The sequence below is a fragment of the Rhipicephalus microplus genome, chromosome 8, assembly GCF_043290135.1.
Source record: "Rhipicephalus microplus isolate Deutch F79 chromosome 8, USDA_Rmic, whole genome shotgun sequence".
NCBI classification, from domain to species: domain Eukaryota; kingdom Metazoa; phylum Arthropoda; class Arachnida; order Ixodida; family Ixodidae; genus Rhipicephalus; species Rhipicephalus microplus.
The window spans coordinates 69,421,335-69,442,761 of NC_134707.1; the positions used below are offsets into that span (position 1 = coordinate 69,421,335).

The 21,427-nt window shown below is 44.0% G+C and overlaps 2 protein-coding genes across 6 annotated transcripts in view; one reads left to right on the forward strand and one right to left on the reverse strand.

Annotated features, from left to right (window-relative positions):
• LOC119165866 (uncharacterized) overlaps nt 1-14,973 on the forward strand; it is a 28,531-nt gene extending 13,558 nt beyond the window's left edge. For 3 of the 5 annotated variants that reach the window (XM_075872085.1, XM_075872084.1, XM_075872088.1), the window contains 4 exons: nt 5,332-5,430; nt 7,857-7,934; nt 10,419-10,475; nt 14,824-14,973. In XM_075872085.1, the coding sequence (XP_075728200.1) occupies nt 5,332-5,430; nt 7,857-7,934; nt 10,419-10,475; nt 14,824-14,828 (239 nt within the window). In that variant the 3' untranslated portion in view covers nt 14,829-14,973. The remainder of the gene's footprint in view (nt 1-5,331; nt 5,431-7,856; nt 7,935-10,418; nt 10,476-14,823) is intronic. The other 2 variants (XM_075872086.1, XM_075872087.1) reach the window with 2 other exon arrangements.
• A 1,404-nt stretch (nt 14,974-16,377) lies between these two features.
• LOC119165867 (uncharacterized) lies at nt 16,378-18,201 on the reverse strand. Its single transcript, XM_037417890.2, has 2 exons — nt 17,564-18,201; nt 16,378-16,520 (listed from the first exon to the last, which is right to left on the reverse strand). Exons 1-2 carry the CDS (start codon nt 17,978-17,980, stop codon nt 16,503-16,505), a joined length of 435 nt encoding a protein of 144 aa, XP_037273787.1. The 5' UTR covers nt 17,981-18,201; the 3' UTR covers nt 16,378-16,502.
• Between the last annotated feature and the right edge of the window lie 3,226 nt (nt 18,202-21,427).

The following is a 21,427-nucleotide window of genomic DNA, read 5'->3' on the forward strand; positions in this document are numbered from 1 at the left end:
TCAAGGCGTGTTTCTCTGACGGCGGCGGTAGTGCTTTTCAGTAGATAACGTTATCGACTTGGTTCTTAGGTTGATGACTGCACCATGGAGGCATAAGAAGTCCAAGCCAGGATGACATCTCTCGAGCAATGCTGTAGGACTAGGAAGTCTGCAGAATAAATACGGCCGTTAATGGTGACTCTCGCTGTGGAGATTCCTGCTGGCGTTACAACATGACCTCCGGCTGTGCGGATTTCGGGGCCTTCCCAATCGGTTCTAACTTTGTTCAACTTCGCGACGAGTGACCCACCGATGACGGAATAGTCGGCTTCAGTATCGACGAGAGCGGTGACACTGTGGCCGTTGATAAGAACGCCGAGGTCGCTAGTTCGCCATCTCGCGTTGCACTTAGGCCACGGCATCGGGTCACGGCTTCGTCGGCTTGTTCCTCTGTTTCTGTGTTGCGTCGTCAGGTCACTTTTGGTAAGTGAAGTTTTGTCGTCAGGACTTTGCCTGGTTGGCATGTTGTTCGTAAAGCTCCGTCGCGGCGTCGCGTCAGCGGGGATCTTCGATAGTTCGTTGCACAGCAACCGCACCTCCATCGGTTGCTGCCCTTAGTTTCCCAGATACGGGCTAGGAGACCGGCCTCGCATTGGGCCAGAGTACTGCCAGTGGTTCGGTGACATGCGGGGGCTGGGCGATGGCGAAAGTGAAGGACGTCGTGGTGTCCGTTGAGTTTCTGTCAGGTAGTCAGTGATATCACGTGGCCGTTACCCTGGCTGCGGACGTCGTGCCTTGACGGCGAAGCTACGCAGTCCCATCTGTCACTACTGACAACGGCGGTATGTGTGCCCGACCTCGCAGCAATGGTAGCAGAGCGGGCGGTTGTCAGGTGCATGCCAATCGTCGGTTTTCCTCGGCGCTTTGCGCTGGCCCGCTGGCAAACGGTAGGACGTCGGTGGCGGCGGTGATCTCTGACGAAGGAATTGCGATGAGGTGGCGTTGTGGCGTGGATGGGGAGGAGCGTTGTAGGGCACGGCAGTGGCGTAGCTTACAGCTTCCGGCTCGCGCAGCGGTGCTTGAGGAAAATTGGAATTGCTGTACAAGCTTCAAGGAAAACAAGGGAGACAGGAAAGAGCTCAGCTTATCAAAGCGTACTTTATTAGGCAATATAATGACAAGTGCATAAGCATGCCTTCAATTTCACTTTCGGACAGGGAAATGGTCTTCCTACATGGTCATGTGTAATGTTGTGGCTAACGCCTTGCGCTGTTTCTCTTTCATTTCTCTTCTTTTCTTTTGTTCATTATTGTTCTTGTTTTATTTCCCATGTGACGCTACGTAATGTTTTGTAAATTTTTATGGTAATATAGTTTTTGACTCTCTCGGCTCACTGCTTCTTCGGGTTGCTCAATTGGGACTGTTTGGAATGAATATAAAATTGGTATTTTATTGTTGTATTCGCTACTGAGCGCTATTTTTGGCGTTTTTAAACAAAAGTTTCTGGAGTACGTTTCCATTTTTTCATGTCTTTGTTGATGCTTGAAGCAATAAATAATAAAAGATAAATTTTAAAAAAATATGAGCGCACACCTCAGGAATGCGAACTTTAGATTGTGGTGGGTATCACTTTTGTATCTTGCCATTTTATCACTTTTGTCATTGTGGTAGCAGTCAATTTCGATTTGATTTCTTTTGGGTCGGCTCTGTTTGTGGCATCTTTGGTTTTTGTGCGCATCGTGAAAGCGCAGCGTAGCATGCGTATATATTGGCTTCAAGAAACGACAATAAACAGTTGGTAGTCGGCGCTCTTTCCTGTCTCTCTTGTTTTCCTTCAAGTTTGTGCAGCAATTCAATTTTTCAAGTATGAACCAACTAGTCTGCAAAGAAGTATTGTGCTTTAGAAGTTCGAAGCGATTGCCGAAATTCTCGCACAATGTCGGCGATCAGATCCACTTGAGGCTGTGCTGAAGGCAACAGCTTGCGCAGCTCTTCCTGCACGATCGCTCGGATCGTTTCACGCAGGTCTTCGGAGTCAATGGCTTGAGCAGCAGCGCAGTCTGCAAACTGTCTAGTGCTCATGTTCAAGGTCCTTTTGATAGTGGTCGCTTCGGCTACAAATTCTTGAACGATGTTCAGTGGATTTCTCATCAGTCCCGCGAAGAGCTCCTGTTTGACCCCTCACACGAGGAAATGAACTTTCTTATCCTCAGGCATGTCTGGGTCAGCACAACGAAATAGACGGGTCATTTCTTATGTGAAAACGGCATTTTCGTTTGGTAGCTAAACCAGGTTCTCTAGTAAACCAGCGGCCCTTTTTTTGCGAGCGACGCTTGCGAACGTTTGCAGGAACGCGCTGCCGAAGACCCCCCCACGTTTGAAGAGCGGACTCGCGATTTTCGAGCCAGGTCCTTGGGGTGTCTTCCACATAGAAGTACACACAGCGGAGCTTTTCTTCATTGTACCAGTGGTTGAGGGCGGCCACACAATTGTATGTTTCTAGCCAGGTCTCTGAGTCTTCAAACAATGACCCACGGAAAGTTGGTGGTTGCCTGGGTTGATGCATGACGATCGCGGGCTGGGACGCTCCAGTTGTCATTGTCGCTGCAGTCAAGGACATGGCTTTGGTCTTCCTCGCCTTGTCTTGTAGAAGCCCGAACTCCAGTGGTAGCCCTCTGCTGTCGGTGGCTTGTTCACTGCTTTTGGTTGGCGTCAGTGTCTTCTCCGCGACGTGGGCTGGGTTCACGACTTGACGGGGACGTCCGGTACATGAACGAAGCAGCACCTCCACCAAATGTCAAGGGGTTGGGACGTGGGCGATGACAGGAGACTTTATGTTGGGATTAAACTGTTTATTTGGGCGAACCTGTGCCCGGTAAACGGAAACTCTTATTACAGTCGCAGTCTTGCACAGATAGCATTGAACAGAGCATCGGCCGTCGATCACTCACAAGTGGCGATGCATGTCAGCATTTACACACTCGCCATAAAACATTCTAGTGTTATCGCTTGCGGCGACGTTGTTTATAGAATAATTGAAAGATCCACGAAGTGGGCGTAATCTTATAATGATCAGCCTAGAAGCTTTTCTAACAATGTAGGCGTGGTTTGCACTCAACAAGTGCAACATGGCGATAAGAAAACATGGCGATAAGAAAATATGTTTACAAATTCTGTAGCCATGTTATTTTGTGTAAGACATGACGCAAAATTACTCCAATCTATTGAAGGAAAATCGAAATCACCAAATGATAAGACGGGAGTGTTGGGATACGTCGTTGTTAGTTCTAACAAAGCTTCGTGAAAAGACGAAAGAAAGGAGCTATCGGCGCTTGGTGGACGGTAGCAACAGCCGATTGACATGCGCAGTGAAGTGGCGTGGCAGCACGTCCAAACAAAATCCAGAGAAGTTTTTACAGTTACAGCAGAGCACTTAAGCGAACTATGTGTGGCAATCACCACACCGCCCCCACGGTTATCATCAAAGCGGTCCTGGCGAAAGACGTCAAAATCTGGCAGATCAGGAAGAATCTCGGAATCAAGTACGTTAGAGGTTAGCCACGTTTCCGTCAACAGAATGTCGTTGCTAGGAGAAGAAGAGATCAAGGTGCACAACTGATCACGTTTTGGCATCAGGCTGCAAATGTTAGTGTAAAGCACCGAGCGATCATGCTTAACACTCTGATTCGGCCTTCGTGGTCTTTGCGCTCGTTGCTAGGCCTGATGTTCAACAACCAACTGCTTAGCCTGATCAAAAACGTATGTTTTACAGCCACAGATGAGCTTGTCATAACGGAGCTTAAACAGGGAGTGCTGCGCTTTTCTGAATTTGATAAGGCGTCTTCTGGCTACTCGAATTTCCGGGCAAAGCCTTCACTGATGCCGTGATCTGTGCCTTTAAGTTTACTTCTAGACGAAAGGAGTGCTTTTTCTTCCAAATTTTACTATTATCGGTCGCCGTTTCCCCTCGCGATAAGCTCCGTGTCCATGGGCACGTTCTATGTCGCGCCTTTGAATAGTTATGCGCAGGCTTTTGTGACAGAGATCAATAACCAGTTCTTCACTAACACGCCACGCCTCGTTTCGCTCATCACTGAACCCGTAAAAGATCAGGTTGCACCTTCGGGATGTGCTTTCCGTGTGGCTGATCCGGTTAGACAGCCTAGTTACCTGAGCAGCGCTGTTAGTGGCAACACTTTCAATGATATCAATTTGAGACTGAACTTTTGAAAGTGATAGTAAGTCAGATTCGATTTTGTGTAATAGACGCTATCTGTTAGTGTGTAAACTTTACTTAGTATAGGACAATGCTTACATGATTTCGCAAGTGCTTGACAAGAACCACCTTAGGGTATATATGTACATAGTCTTTTTTTTTTTGAAATCGATGAAGAAGTCGACAGGCATACATTGAGAATGTACGTGTGTTCAAAGAACACCTTCTTTTGCTTTTGACAGCGTGAAAGCACAAATGTTTTGTGCGAACAGCTTTATTATAGCGGTAGGATTTCTTTTTTACCTAGCTGATGCACAGGCACAGGTACCAGAGCACTCACGTGGTGCGGAATGATGACCTTCTCTTTAGCATTTACGAACATACCAGCTCCTACGCGGGGCGTTTAAGCAGGTTTTTAAATAACTAAACTGAAAACCATATTAAGTGGGACGCCGTTCATCAGAGTGTGTCGATAGCCATTGTAAGGGTACTCTATGCGCATCAGCTTCTGAATAAAGGGGATATGGATAACATTGGCCTGCGATAGTACGCTGTATGTTCCACCGAAAGTTGCTGCCACAATGGCATGCTAGATGTTCCACCGAAAGTGAACCGTTGCATTACATGGTCGGTGCCTTAAAGGAGCTAAGGCATACCAGCTGTTGTAATTGCGCGAAAGGCAGATGGTGTGTGTATGTGTTTGTCTGAAAGGAGAGAGAGTGGCAGGTAGTGAGCACCTTGACTACTTGAGGAATATTCAGACGGGGTCTACTTTGTCGTGAGTGCCACCAGAGCTTGAAAGCTCAGCTTATGCTGTAAGAATTATTAAACTAAAAGACGGTATTCTTCTCGGTATCACACACACAGACGCTTACTTATTGCCATATTTACCATAGAAGGAGACGGGCGCATTTGAAAGCTTATGGTACATCATTATCAATGTATGTGACAGCAGCACAAGCGCAGCACCAATAATATTGAACAAACGTAACGCAACATCTCCAATATTTCAGGCAAAACTGGAAAGTTACTTGAATGCGTCCTAAATTGATACAGTTTGAGGTAACAATCAATGCTACCAATATTTTTAACTAAAAATTCCTCACTGTTCTCTATATTGCTTCTGTCACCACCAGAAGGACATTCGCAACGAGAAGATGGAAGGGCTGCTCTAGAAAGAGACCCAAGTCTTCGTGGAAGTGGAGGTCGACCTATGACTCGCTTCCGCTTTCAACGTATGTGTACTGTTTTTATTGTGTCTGACATTGTAACCTTGAAAAAGGACCGTGTGTACATAGTTGGTCCGAAATCACTGCAGTGATAGCAGCTGAATATCAGTGCGTGGGCAAATCACTTTATTTTCAATAGTGGCACAACCGACTAAGTTCTTTTCTCAATCATGCGGGACGGAAATGTCATGTGTCACACAGTTGCTCAAAGCTCTCCATATTACGCAATGACATTGTGGAATCGTCGCAATGCGATCGTTTTCCAAAGTATAAAATGTATTGTGTTTGTATATTTATTTGATGAATCGATTATCAAAAGTACAATTAAATTTGTTATTTCGTTTATTTCTACTGGTACCCTCAGCACCCCACGCATTACAATAGGGGGCAAAAGCATGTATATTAGTCAATAGTATCATTTCTTACTATAAAATACTTAGTCAAAAAAAAAAGTGCAGCAGTAGTATGTTGCAATACAATACAACTTAACACATTCGAATAAATATTTGCCGGCATTTAGGCGCCTTAACACAGCGTTACAGACACAATGTTCCATTCGAAATAACTAAAGTAGACAGTAAATGAGCCTCTGCATAGGAGGAATACAGAAATACAACCTCAGTATTATGTCCACGGTGTTCTCTTAAGCGACCTACACCGGGAGGCATTGCCTCGTACACTTAGTCGGGTCGTACGTTCATGAGAGCGTTAGCCAGCGCTATGCCTTGCAGAGGTGGCGAATGTCCCACACTAGCATGCAGTAGACAGCCGACAGTAGGCCTTGCTCTGTAACTGAAAGAGCGTCGTTTGTGGGTAGCACCCCAAAGCCGTGCCCCCCGTCCCCCACAACTTTTCTTTGGATGCGAAACGCCTTGCTGCTTATGGTCGAGATCAATGAGGTGTGTGGCATGACCACTCTTACGGGCATGCGGGCTCCTCCCTCACTCTCCTCTGCTATGCCTCCCCTTCTTTAACCTAACTAGTTTCTTGATTGAAAAAAAAAACGACTTATCGCGCTGCACAAACACAAACGTTTACTGGCCACCCCGTATATTACAAATTCGGTATCACGAGACCTGAAAAGTCTGCCATACGCACTATAATATCATAACCTCCAAGGTTGTGCCGGTGGCAGATTTTGCCTGTGCGTGATTGAACATTAGAAATTCGCATCTTGTGTATTAACATAAAGAGATGCGGGTCTCTATCTACAATAGCTGTCTTCTATCTCTCGTTGCCCATTAGGAGCGATTGACATGTTTCAGTAGGAAATATCGGCACATCACTACACGTTTTGCGCCTGCGCACGTTTCACTCGAGTGCAACGCCGCGGTGAGCGCCAGCGTCAACGCTTCTGCCAGTGTAAGCGTTAGCGTCCACTGTTTCACACATTGCGCCCCGCCGCGGTGGTCTAGTGGCTAAGGTACTCGGCTGCTGACCCGCAGGGCGCGGGTTCGAATCCCGGCTGCGGCGGCTGCATTTCCGATGGAGGCGGAAATGTTGTAGGCCCGTGTACTCAGATTTGGGTGCACGTTAAAGAACCCCAGGTGGTCTAAATTTCCGGAGCCCTCCACTACGGCGTCTCTCATAATCATATAGTGGTTTTGGGACGTTAAACCCCACAAATCAATCAATCAATCAATGTTTCACACATACACATGGTTCCCTTTAGCGGGATATGGTGTAATTTTTAGCCATGCATACATAACGTAAAAGGACCATTCATTTGCCCCACCCCCCCGAAGAAACCTTCTGCATAGAACCCTTTCAGGAACAATACTCATGCATAGATTTCTGAAATCAAGGTGCGAAACAAGCATCCTATTCCTCTGAACTTTTTTTTCGTCTGATTGCAACCTATTTTCATTCCGTTGACTTGTCTGAGTATGTTTTGTAGTTTAATTCAATACTTTCATACTCAGACTGATCAAGTGCAATCACCTGCAAAATATTTGATGTTGCTTTCAATGATTTCTTTTGAAATTGTCGATCCGTTTATATAACAGTTTGCATTGTTCTTGCTTTCACATTGTGAGCACATCTTTAAAGTGGTTTATAATACCTATACGTGTACATGAGTTAGTTTGTCTGTCAAAGTAATCTTGTAATCGGTAATAAATCAACAAGGCTAATATTGCGAGCAGATTTTTCTTTTTATTGTTGGTATACGCACTGTTGTTATAACATTGTGATTTGTCAAGCTCTTTAGCAGCAATGTCGTCTTCAGTACATTTCTGTGCGGACGGTGGGAGTAACATTTTACTTCAGATATGTTTTGCGAACAAGAAGTGTGGAAGAAAAACTTAGGAGGAGCAGGGGGCATACCCTGTCTTCTGTGATCTTACGACAGCGTTTAAGTATATATGACATAGCGATATAGACGTACCTTCTATTTTATTTAGAGTTTTTATATATTGCTACCAATCTTGCAGCACCACGTTTGTATCTTCGAATTGCCAATGCACCCCCGGCCCCACCCCCGGCCCCACCCCCGAATCCCCCCAGAGGCCGTAAGTATAACAGAACTACAGAAGTCAGAAAAAAAATTAATTTCCAAGCCTTGTGGTTAAGCCATCTAGAATGACGTAGTCCTCTTTTTAGCATCCCGTAGAAAAGCCGCCTCGTCAATCAGTGGAACATTCAGTCGTGTTCGAATTGAAATGCAATTACCGAAACAATAAAAAACGTTGCAGTTGGGAAATACACCACTAGATATAAATAGAAGTATAAGCTTAGCCACCCAGCTGTATGACTCGCGCGAAGTGATGACTCCCACATATTTGCGTATATTACAGATTGATGCACCAGGCAGCTGCCAGAGTTACGCATGCTCACTCGTACTAAACATAGTTACACCACCTTTGGAGATTCAACGCCACGTTTTACTTCAGTGTCAGCCCCAGCACATCTTCAGGCACCAATACTTTTCTCGAATATTTTTGTTTTGGCGGGCCATTGCAAATAATATGCGTGGTTACCGCGTTCAAAAAATGTTATCAGAGACTGATTGACAAGCGTTTCTTGGAGACTTGTTTGCAAACAGAAACACACGGTAATATTCATACTGTTCTAGTTATAAGCGGCGATTCCTCATAACTAAATACTATAGTTCTCCCTGCCGAAGAATTCTAAAAGTTTATTCAATATATATCAAATCTGTTAAGTTTGCAATCACTCGCTATGACAGTAAAGTACTAATACACATAGTTTCGCGCAAGTAGCCATGATACAGTCCATCTCTACACGTGCGTTTACAGTTCCTCGTGTGAGCCGTCATGAAAAACATCCTTTTGCCTTGCAATATTGTCACCCTCGTAACGAAAAAGTGAACTATGTCTCCGCAGCAGTAGGTAAATGTTTGCTGTACAGGACTTGCAGAACGCCTATTGATGTTTGGGAGCTACAGTACAGCTTGACGTGTGAGCATCCACGTTAACGCCTGAAGGACAATTTCCTCCCTCGTGTTAGAGGTTCATAATTGTCACTCAAACATTGTGGTAATTGATATAGTGAACAGAAACCTAGAGACACCATGGTAACAGTGACGTGCTAATATGGCGTCAACAAGTAGAAAATTGGCACTGGTACTTATATGTCGTTATTTAAAGCGGTATCAATTAACGGGGATGCGCCACAATGCACATGACGGTGATTAAGACCGATATTACTTTTGGTGAAGAAAGTATAATAGGCATTCATCATCAAAAAGAATGCTTCCATTAATTTGTGGCTCTCCGCATTAGTTTTTCTGCAGGGCTATTATCGACATGTGCAGTTGTAACTTGGAACCTGTTAATACGCAGGTGTTCTCGCATATTCATTATGTTGATTATGTTTGCTTTTCACTCTGTTCCCAATGTGATGTCGTGCATGCACAATAATATATCTATTTAAATTCGGTCGGTTTGACGACAATAAGGCACAGTCAGTAGCACATGACTTCTGTCCTCTCTTTTTTGTGCTCGTCAGTTTTACAGCTTGTTCTTTAAGTGCGCATTTCTTGAACGATGTTTGTTTTTTATCTAAGCCTGTGCTCAAACAATCAAGAACGCGAAAGACCAACTTTGCAGCTTTATGCGCGAAAGCGGGTTTGTGTTCAATTGGCCGCTGAGATTTCTCGTTCATACCGGAGAGCTCAAATCACTCACATTGTTAGGGGGGGGGGGGGGCGGGGGTCATCGTCTTAGTGTGCCATGAATTGCAGCGTTAGCACTAGTTGTCCTAGTCTCACTCGAAGCAGTAGGTCTAAACAAAACACCATTGGCGTATGTGCAAGCTTCACTTCTTTGTCGAGGCATCACACGTAAAGACGACGTGAAAGGTAAAGCGCGCTTTGAGTAAACAGCCAAGGCGGCTAACTTGTTTAGCGCCCGTGCGTCAGTGAGCCAAATAAGGACGCTAGCTGCATCACCCTGACTCTATAGCTCACTTCAACAATGAACTTAGAGCCTCCATGAGCTGAAACTACTGAAACGCTTGCCGGGCCAGCTTTTTTCATCACGATGCAGCAATTCATTTTAATTTTCTCAGGGCGCATTTTCAATCCTGCTTGCTTGAGTCGGTCTAAGAGCGACGAGCCGAGGTAGATCTAGAGATATATGACACATGTGTGTCTTCTTGCGTATGTGTCGGTAGAACATTGAGCAATACAGAGAATTGCAGTCGAGTCGGTGCCGAGGCAGTGCCCGGTACCAAGTGGTCAAATGTACCGGGTGCTTTACAGCAGAACTAAAGCAACCGACACTTTTCTCGTACAATCAGAGGTCCTGCGTTCGAATACGAGGACGACAAATAGAAAAAAATTCTTGCTGCTTTTATTTTCTCATCTCTTTGAAATGCACCGATGCCACTCCCGTGAAAGGAATAATGTCCCTGAAGGCTTCGTTAAACGCGGATAAAGAAACCTTCGTGTTTAAATTGTACTGTGGTTCACATATGCTAATCGTTTTTTTTTTCTCATTTGGATATTTCATGTCTGAATCATGTCCTTCCAGGAAATTTGCTCGGTGCCTTAAATCGTCAATTACGACGACTTAATATCCAAAGACCAGGTACGTATTGTGCATTGAGACAAGCCTAAAACATGACATCATTATTTCTAACTCTTGAAAATTTGCAGTTCGCATTCTTGAGTGCTAAGAGTGCAATGTAGAAAGCATAAGGTAAGTTTCGACCAGGTACATACTGTGATTTTTAGTGTTCTGTATATTTGTAGCCTTATAAATAGGCCCCATATTTTAGGATACTGTCTATTTTGTCTCTTGTTGGCCCTCCCACACATCATGATAAGCGTATGTGATCATTATTTAGTGGATAAAGAGGCTATTATGGTACTCTTATTCTGGTTTTAGAGAAAGGTTATTATTTACAGAAATACCTGAGCGATAGTTTGCTCTAGCCTGCTACTCTACACTGAGGGAGACGAAAGGAAAGGGGACAGGCTAATAGATAATGGCAGAGAGCTAAGAAAATGATCGTATACAGTCTCGTGAAGTTTACGCAGTGCTATAGCCGCTCATCCAATCAAGTCGCAAGTAGGCCGGCTGAGACGGCTTTTACGACCATACTTAGGCCGTAAACTTCAGGTCAGCACAACCTCATCAGTTAAAGAGGTGCTACAATGTGGTTGGGTTGATGGAATAAGTCCCGGTCGTTCACATGCATACGTTGAGCAGCTTTAAAGTATTTGGTCAAGTGTTCCCGACCCTTGCCAGTAATCACAATCGAGACCAGTGCCACTACTGCCGATGAGATGTGCGCAGTGTCTTCTGTAGGCCAAACCTAGAAAAACACGAAAAATTGTACATGCGATGTGTCACTTGATTGATTGATATGTGGGGTTTAACATCCCAAAACCACTATATGATTATGAGAGAGGTGATGTGTCACTTAAAATAAGAAGGCATGCGCAACCTCATTTCAGAGTCCAATTCGTGCAATGGCTGATCTAGCCACTCAAGCATGAACCAGTAGTCAAGTGTTAACTTGTAAACTACACAACGAAGCAGGGCGTTCATGTCTGGTCGAGAAAACGCAATGGGCACTTCAGGGGCACTGCTGAAGGCGCTTTTATTTTCAGCACCCACCACTTCATTGCCCATTGCGCCATAGTGGCTATAATTCACTAAAATGTATGAGGTGGACGTTTGGAGGCGCAAAGTGAAGCAGCTCTGCAATTTCTATAGTTCATTGTAATACAGGCGATGTCTCTTTACGCATTTTTTTTTGCGAAGCGGCTTCGGCATCACGGAAAATCGACTCACAAACTTGCTCTAAAAAATTGACCCTGATCGCCTCTTGGATAGCAACAAGCTCTGTGACAGTGGATCTTGTCACGTGCTTTGATTGGAACCGCCTAGCAATATTACAGTGATGAGATGACCATTTTTGAGCTTTTGGAGAACGCTAAACTATGTACATCCCTCGGGTGAAAGGAGAGTGAACTCCATCAAAACAAAAAACAAGATTGGTTTATAATCTAATGTAGGAATCAATATAACACAAAAGTGAAATGTGTCCTTACAGAAGAAGTGGAATGTTTACTGTATGTTGATATAAGAGACTTCTGCTATATTGAGCGTCCGATGTGACGCCGACGGTGGAAAAAACACCCGGAGCTCCTGCTGTAGCAGGAGAAACGGACACCCGGACGCACGCTTATGGAACTCTTTTATTGTGTACAGGCATTATACTCACGGGCTGTGCAGCACTTAGGGGCCAAAAAATTACTTCGTTCCCGAACCGGAACCAAAAAACACGATACCGCATCCCTTCCCCTTAGAATGAAAGGTACTTGTCAGGGCTCCAACATCATTATGTAGTACTGAAAGAAGAGCTTCAGTGCATTTTTGACTATTATGAAATAATAGCGCTTTCAAATAGCATTTACAGTCCGGCAAAAGCTGGGGTGAACAATATTGCACATACGCTCGTCAATAATTTTATTAAGCAATGAACGACGAATGAGAGCGGAAATCAAAACAGGGAGCTGCTCCGTCCTCAATGGCGGGTATCCGATGACATTGCAAAGTTCGTATCTGATGACGTCACGAAATCGACTACACACCAGAGTGTAAAGAATAGGTCGCGTTCATCTTCCGACGTGCAAAAAGCAAGTTGGCTATTGTGACCTGATGCGTAATGAAGTTGTGCCAGCTCGCCTTAACTTACCAGTGACAAGATTCAGCGATCATTGCAGCTGCTATCTAAGCGCGGAAGCAACGCCTTTTAATTTCGACCAGCTGGCACATAAAGCATCTGACGGGCCCCCAATCAATCTTCTAGTTACTAAATACTGTGCATGCACGTAAGATACGATGTCAAAGACGACAAGCACGCTATATGCAGCTGACAATAATCAACTGTGCTGGCGTCGTCATTGCCTAGCACAACAAAGCTCGCGCTGCATCGCTCCGCTGGGCAAGGCGCGGGGCAGAAAAAGAGCAAGCACTTGAGTCACATGCAGAGGGTGGTCCGCGTTCACAAAGGCGACTTCAACATTGGTCACCATTTTTTGTCGAATTGGTTTTCTAAATAAACTAATTGATTTATGCTTCCATAATTTTGCACATATCACTTGTGTGCCGACGAGCACACATGTTCAGTTTTATTGAAATCAGTAATTCTAAAAAAATCTCATGTGCTTCTTTTTATTTCAAATCGCCAACGTATGCATAAGTATTCCGTGAGTTTATATTTACGATGGAAGGAACCTCAACGTTAGTGTCAACAGATTTCAATGTTTGCGTAGCATTCTTGAAAGAAAAGTCAACTTATCACTGCTGGCACCTCGAAAGTGCTTTAGAAGAGAGCTACAGGCCGTGCAGTGATATATCACGGTACATCTATATTACTACTCACGTTAATAGGGAAGAAATCAACGGACTAATTCCAAGGACTGACATATCGGCCCCCCAAACTACACCACTAGAGCACAGACAGTTTAGTGGTGGTCCCTTTGGTGTGCAGTGAATGCCAGTGGCGGTCCAGAAAACAAGGCACAGCGAACAATTGATACCAAAACCATAAATATGTTCTCAGATAGGGCAGATCACACAACGCATAATTAAGCACACCCGGCACTTATCAAATGACTTAAAACACCGATCACACAATACCCGAATACAGTCGAAAGAACTGGTACAAACAACAACACGCGCTACAATGCAATCTCATGCATTAACTAACCATTCGCACTCATGGACCAGAAAGTTCGTCAAGCGTATTCACACCAAATTTTGTGGAACAAAGCTTGAATGCTTCTCTTCAAAGAAACACTTCTCAAAGTCCAGCGCCGGTTGTCGTCTCGCTGCGTCTAAGGTTCCTTTCACGCCAGCAACTGAACCCACTACAATCAGCTTCTGCGAAGAACAACTTCTGTGCAGAACGGCCTTTGGGAAGGGTGGAAACGTTGCGGGTTTCCTCTTTAGCTATATTATGTATTTTTAATGTCACAAGTGTTTCGTACGTAACCACAAAATTAACTGTTTCGCGTCAGTTTTTTGAAGTCAAGGAAACCATTATAAATGATGCGCTTAGTTCCAATATGCCCATCCGGCAGCATCACTAAAGCTATTTTAAATAAGACTGTGTTCATAAGTGTATACGTCAAATTAGGGCAACTTCCCTTGGTATACACGCTACTTTATTCAACCGTACAGCCGAAATACTTTGCTTTCACTTTCAGCTGTTAATGAATCATAATATGCTTGCATGTATGCGTATGTTATAGATCAAAATTCCTGCTGCCAATACGGAAATAATAAAGAGTACTTTTATACACCACTACACTAACCTAGATGAGTCAGTGAGAGGAAATGATACCATAAATATCTTGACATCCGAATTTCCTACGCATTGTATGCTTGTCTTTTGAGGACCATTATTCAAAGCTTCTTCAGCAGTTAGTTTGGGTGCACTGAATAAGACTGGCTATATTTAATATTCAGGAAGACAAAACCATGTAGGTTACTTCCAAGAATACGTAGTCTTGGTTCATCCTAGTAAATACTCGGCAATACAATTTTTACTGTAGGCTCATGTTCTATATCAACGACAGTGTCTGCGCAAGTTGTAATGACTCAGTGTCTTGTTTGGTTGTATCTTTGTAATTTCGGAACAGTGTTCTTACAATAAGTGGGTATCTTTAGTCATGAGAACGTCGGCTGGAAAGTAGCAATGAACGAGGTTGACAAGTGCGAAATTATTCAAATAGACGTTTTTTTTTTCTTTTGTTGCTTCGGAAGTGTGATACTCTGCACCAGCCGGTGCTAAACTATAGCAAACTATTTTAAGCTTCAATACATTCCAGTTAACACACGGCAAATGAATTCAATGGAAATAGGTGTGTGAGAGATTGTTCATATTGCTGCGTACTCAAATGTTCTTTTTTTTCGACAGGTTAATTGTGCTCTTCAGATTATTCACATTCACCAATGCGGAGATGACCACAATTTGGAATGCCAAGGGGCGAGGTGACTAGCTTACGCATCACTTTACAGCGAAGATGATTAAAATTACTTGGCCTACGGTTAAGTGGCCGCCACAGTGCTTGCTCCTCTTGACTCATCAAACTAGGTTAGACGGGATCATCAAGTTGCCATGCATCATGCAAGAACAGGTTTGGGGAAATCAATGGAAAATAAGTGAATCTGTTCAGCATACTGGACAGTGCTGTGGTGAATGCAGACTCTGTTCTTTCGTGAAATCTAGCACATTTTTAATACAACAAATCTGAATGAGATCTAGGGTACCTCCAGTACACAACAACAAACTGCGATATAGTATGACTGCTGCTGGTCTGCTTTATAACTGTATTGACCAAATAAAATATATTAACAAGCCCCTCCAGCAACACCAACGTTCTTAGTAAACCAATTTATTCTTGTGAGTTGGTTATGTTGGCCTAACGAATACAAATCATTACAAGAGGTGATGGTTTGTCGTAGCATAAATTATACAGCAGAGCTGCAATTTTGCTGCATATCATCACAGGTCAACAGAAAAATTACAGGGAAGAGCCAGAAGTATCACGAAAAGTTACGGTGTTATTTATATTCCCAAATTAAGACCTAATGATCATGTGTTCTTGTTCATCAGTGTGTACTTGATTAGCAGAAAACACGTACCACGGTAGCTATTATGAATATGTGCTTTTGAAATTTGAGGTAACGTTCACATAAAATTGCACACCATCTGCCGCTAAAGGAAACCATGTGTAGATGCGAAACAGCGGGCGCTGAGTATTACACTGGTGGTCACGTTGACGCTGGCACTCATCGTGGCATTGAGAAGGAGAGAAACCTGCAAGGAAGAAGCGAGGCACGCAACGATGGACCGATATTTCCTACTAGAACATACCAATCGTTGCTGGTAGGCAAAGAGAGACAGAAGACTGCGACTGCGCACCAACACCAGAAGTCCGCTTTTAGTTAACACGCACGCTGCGAATTTTCATTTTCCCCCAACGCACAGCAGAAATCTCTCTCCGGCACTACATTGTAGGTCAATATCGAGTGCCTATATGTAGGAGGTGGCCAGTGAACAGTTTTGCAAGTCGAGCGGTTCATATTTTCAATCAAGAAACTGACTAGCAGACGTTGTCTGCGTCGCGAGGCGAGATGGGTGTAGCGTAGCAAGCCACTTTTGATCGCCACTAGAACCCAGATAACCCTGATTTGGTCCCCGGTCAGCTCCAGACTTTTTTATCATGCATTTAGTTTATTTGCATAGTTCTCAATTTACCAGTCACGCATAACAAAATTGTTTTTCGCTCACAAGAACGACGCCGTCTCTAATGCCAGAATTTCTGCTAAACGAGCTTTTTAATGCTATCGCGTTAAAAGTAGCCAAATTTGGGCAAGGTAGCCAAAACAGGCCACACTGTCAAGCCATACAAAGATGCGTTATTTCTATGAACATCAGGACAGCAGACGTCGTAACAAAAGAGCCGTATTACTGAAACGAATGCACGTTTATTGTCTAAAGATGAAAGCTCTTGAGAAATGCAGTGCACATCGCTTCATCAATGATGCTGAAAACGCTGGTTGTAGCGCGGCACCCCATGGCGCGGAAGTTGTTCACGGACCGGCAGGAGGCTGAAATAATAAAACAAAGTGAAGAAAAATTGGCATGGCACAGGATAGTTGAAATTATTTAAGGTTGTATAACAACGAGGGTGGAAGCAAATTGAAGCGATGCGCGCTAGCAGAAGCAACAGAAGGCTGCCTTCATATTATCAACGGTGCAGCCATGCAGTGAGCTACGTTACGCACACGCATGGTTTGTGCGCAATGCGTGTGGCGGTAGATGACACTGAATGGTGAAGAAGTAGCAGTGACAAGAGAGCATAAAACTATGCAGATGAAATAAGGAACAGCAGCCAAGAAATATCTGAAGTATTGTCAAGAGTGGGTGTAGCCTTGCAACGCACTTGTCAGTTGAAAAAGACGAGTTTTTGTAGTGCGCAGATACCGCGCAACAATGCCACGGGTGTAATGTGAGCGTTTAAAACACTTAATTTGAGGGGCTGGAACGTGGTGTTGTTTAGTGTACCTCTAGCGTTGGACAGAAGCTCAACCAGAAGCAAAATGAAAATTTGGTATTTGGCACAGCAAACAGCTATTAGGACGTCTGCGATTTCACCAAGTACGGGGCCAAGATGCAACGAGCAAACAATAGTAATGATCGGAGGCGAGCCCGTGCAAGAATGTTCATTCGCTGGATTTGATGTGACTGTCACATATACTGCGAATGAATACATATAATGTGAACATATTCTGTACATAACTACTTTTCGAGTGTAAGGTGATGCTTTTGACCAGTTTATCTGCTACTGTTGAACAAAATGTATGTGTTTGAATCTATTTTATTTTTGTTGTGTAGGATAAGGTACATAAATTTGACTCGGCATAGCATTGCACGACTAATTAGCGTGTGAAAGCTAATCTCCGCCAGTATTTGCGTACGGGAGTATGACAGTAACCAGATCGGGGTGACAGGCTGTCAAACCTTTAGATAAGCGAAGTAAGCTCAAGCAGTAGAAAGAGTTTATCAGCCACACGCACTAAAGCTTTGAAGACGGTCCAGCCCGACAAGCACCAACGTAATTACAGTAGCAAATGAAATGCAGTCACTTTACCGACTTTGGGTCCCCTCCTGTGGCAGACTTGGCGCTCGAGGCATGTCCTTTCTTTGAGGGAATGACCTTCGGAGTCTCCAAAGCTGATGTCGGACGTGTCTGTCCGATGTCGACACCGAAGCCGATGTCGGACGTGTCCGTCTTCGGGCTGCTGTCTGTCGAACTGCTGCTGTCGCTACCGCCGGGGCGAAACCCGATGGCGGATGCAACCATCCGCTCTGCAGAGGCCGAGGCTTTAGTGGCCAGTAAAGCAGCGCCGGCGAAGCCGGCTTCGCCAGCTTCTTCAGACTTCCGCCTCTGTTCCTCGAGCTCCTTCACACCCGGCTGCTCTTTCAACCATGCCGGTAGGTTTGCCCGGATCCTCTTCTGGCATTCCGGGCAGATTTGACAGTTGCACTGCTTGCAACCTGGGTTCATGCTTCCAGGATGAGTCCTTCAACGAATTGATTGCAGAATCAGAATACCTTGATATTGCAGCTAGTCACGTTAACCTTTGCGGGTTTCGCTAGGTGGTGCAATCGGTCACTCCAGCAAACTTGCGGCTCAATGCGCGTGAACTGACGACGAGTGCTGAAAACGGTGCAGTTGAAATACTCACTGCCTCACTAATGACGTAATGATGTATTCAACGCCTCAAAGCGGGAGCCGCAGATTGGTGGCTGTAATCATGTTTTTCAGTCATGTAAGAAAATCTAGATATGCTTTTAGAGCGAAAAGGAGCTGTAGGAAGTGGGCGTGTGCTTTCTAAGTTATTATTTTAATGGTGACAACGTATTTTTCTACCCTCATTGCCCTAAAGGCATGAGTTATTTAAATAAACGTGTCCAATATTTCACAAGTGCTTCTTGAGAACCTGTTTTACTTATATTCCGTCGACGTCGTCGGTAAATATAAATATTTTTGGCTAGTATTCACTTACTGCTCTTAACAAAATTAATCTCAACATTTATCTTAAAGGTCACCTTAATTATCTGCATGCCGTCACGGAAAAAATACAGAAGCAAAACAATACACTCTCTTACAAAGTATGCATCGCTAGTACTCACCGCGTCAGTCAAACTCTTCACGAATCTGTGTGCAGCCTTGCAGCCGAAGATTGCATAAATTATGGTAGCAGCATTATTCACACGAGAGCAACTGGTGAATGTGTGCCAATACTGTGGGATGAACTGTTTGGCCTCACACCTTTTAGTTCGTTCTTTAGCATTTTTTCCATCCTGGTATCAAGCGGGTAGTTCCTAACCATGTATACATGATCGCTTCATCGTCCTTGGCAACGCTAGAGAACTTGACAAGTGGCTCCGCTGATTCCGCCCGAAAAGACAGTTTTGAAAAAGTCCCTACAACTAATGAAATTGATCGCTTGCCCTTGGAGAAACAATTTTGCTGTGCAATATAGAGAAAGAAAGAAGAGCAGCACGTAAGTCATGGTCATAAGAAGTTAGGCTTGTACCCATTTTTTAGATTGTGGAAAGGCACCTGAATTTCTTCACAGTGCGTTGGTATAGTACCTTTCACATGAAATAAGAGGTCAAATGAAGCTTTAGAAAAATCAGCATGAATGAGTTTGGGTGCTAGTTCTGGCTTTGGGTGTAGGCCGGAAGTTTTTTTCGGGAGATTGTGAGCGAGAAATCAAGTTGTTCCTGATTGTAAAATTGTGAAAATGCATATGAATGAAATTATAAAAGCTTTTATGTCCAATTGGAGATTGAATCCAATTGTTTAGCGTGGAAAGCAGGTTTTTCTCTACGCAGCGAAAAGTTTGCTTAGAAATAGAGTGAAAAAAATTCTGTGCTTCGAAATCTAGTAAGAATGAGTCATGCCTTACCACCACAAGAATGCTGTATACAGACTTCAAACTAAAACATCTAATATCGTGGTATTAATGTTTGGTACAAGTGATCCGGCATCACAACTTGTGAATATCGTATTGACTTCGTGATTGCAAGCCGGCCACCATTTACCAAAGGCAAACATGTGACTGCCCGTATTCCTTTAAGAGGATGTAGTGGGTGCATATAGCAAGAAGAGCAGATTAGTCGAGTTGGTGCATTATGAAATTGTAACGGTATAACGCCGATCTGTTTGAGCGTAAAGAAAAAAAGCCCGTGAAGAAGGGAAATACAGACGAAAGGATGAGCGCTAAACTTCCAACGTTTGTTTATTGCATGGACCCGCAGCACATTATATAGCTCACCTGGTTGAACACGTGTACCGCGCACATTACAAAAAACTTTAAGCCTGTGGCGCCGCGCGCGTGACAGAAATTGTAGCTTTAGGCAGATCGTCACATTAAGAATTCCATTTTAGTACGTCACTGTCCACACCCACGAAAATCGAGCTTCTTTCAGATAAGGCTTCGGATGCCGTATTCACACACAGCTTCGCACATTTTGAGATAGACGTTCACTCAATAATTTCTAGTGTAAACTGGCTACGTCTGCGGCCTAAAATGACTTATTAGTCAAACAATAGAGTGCATGCACACGTCTTGCAACGCATAGGAAAAAAACTACCAGAACGAAGCATGTTTTTTTAAGATCGTCGCAGTGCTAGCGCAGGCGGCCATTGACACACCTACCAGTCGGTTTCATGAAAACCGCCTCGCACGACAGAGAGAGCAAGTACATGACAGCTACAGAACGTTCAACAAGCTTAGTCATAATATTTTTTCCACAGGTTGGTTGTGACTTCTTTGGATTTGTAAGCTTGCATGCATAGTCTCTTTAGTATTTCTGGAGCCGAGAACACTACGCGAACGTTTTCTTTCAGGGCTATCTTTTTCTCAATGAAGTGAAATGTTGTGCACATAAGTATGACACTGGCTTTTTTAGCATCGTGCTCACCATTGTCCTGCAGTTGTACCCGCCTACGTGAACCTTTGAACAAACAGTCAGCCCCAAACTCCGAATAAAACCGCATATCCTGCCATGAATAAGCGCTTGCCTTGTCCTATAGAACTAGTAGTCATAGCGGGATGGCCTGACTTCATCAGGGCAATAAGCGCTCAACCTGTCGTCTGTATTACCCTTCTTCACTGGCTTTTTTTTTTGTTCATGCTCAAAAATAGTTGTTCTATACCCTTACGATTTCATCATGCATAGCAAGTTGAAAAACATTTCATGTCGTCATTCATATCATGCTACCCATTACACATAATGCATATATGTGCGAAATTTTTACTCACACAAGCCACCTTCAACTTTATAGATGACATTGTATTAATTCACAAGTGAAACTTCTCAAGTAACAGTCCACCGCGGTGGGTTAGTTGCTAAGGGTTTGGGCTGCTAACCCGAAGGTCGCTGGTTAAATCCCAGCAACGGAATACGCATTTCAGTAAAGACGAAATAGTAGAGGACCATGTACTGTCCGATGTCAGTTCACAATAAAGAGCACAAGATGGTCTCAATTTTTGGAATTCTTCATTACAGCGTCTCTCATTATCATATCGCGGTTAGCACGTATAAAACCCTATACAATATTGAAGTTCTTGAGTAATTTCAAACGAATAAACTATTAACTATGATGCTGAATTCGCGTTAGCTGTAGGATTACGGCACCGTGCTCAGCCCTAAAAGATGGAACTTCGGGGTTCAGACTTTTTTTGTCCGCCATTATACCTATCTGCCACGTAATCATTAATGAACACATGTGCCACCATGTCGGATTTCAACCACGAGGCGAAAACCTGCAAGGGCACACGTCACTATACCCACCCTGTTGCAGACCCTTAAGTCTGTAATAGATGAACGCGAACCCTTCATAGTTAAATGCGACAGCGATATCCTGTCCCTATTGCTTTGAAAGTGGCTTGTGCCACTGACGCTTTCGTTTATGGCTGCCATATGTGTAATGACTATC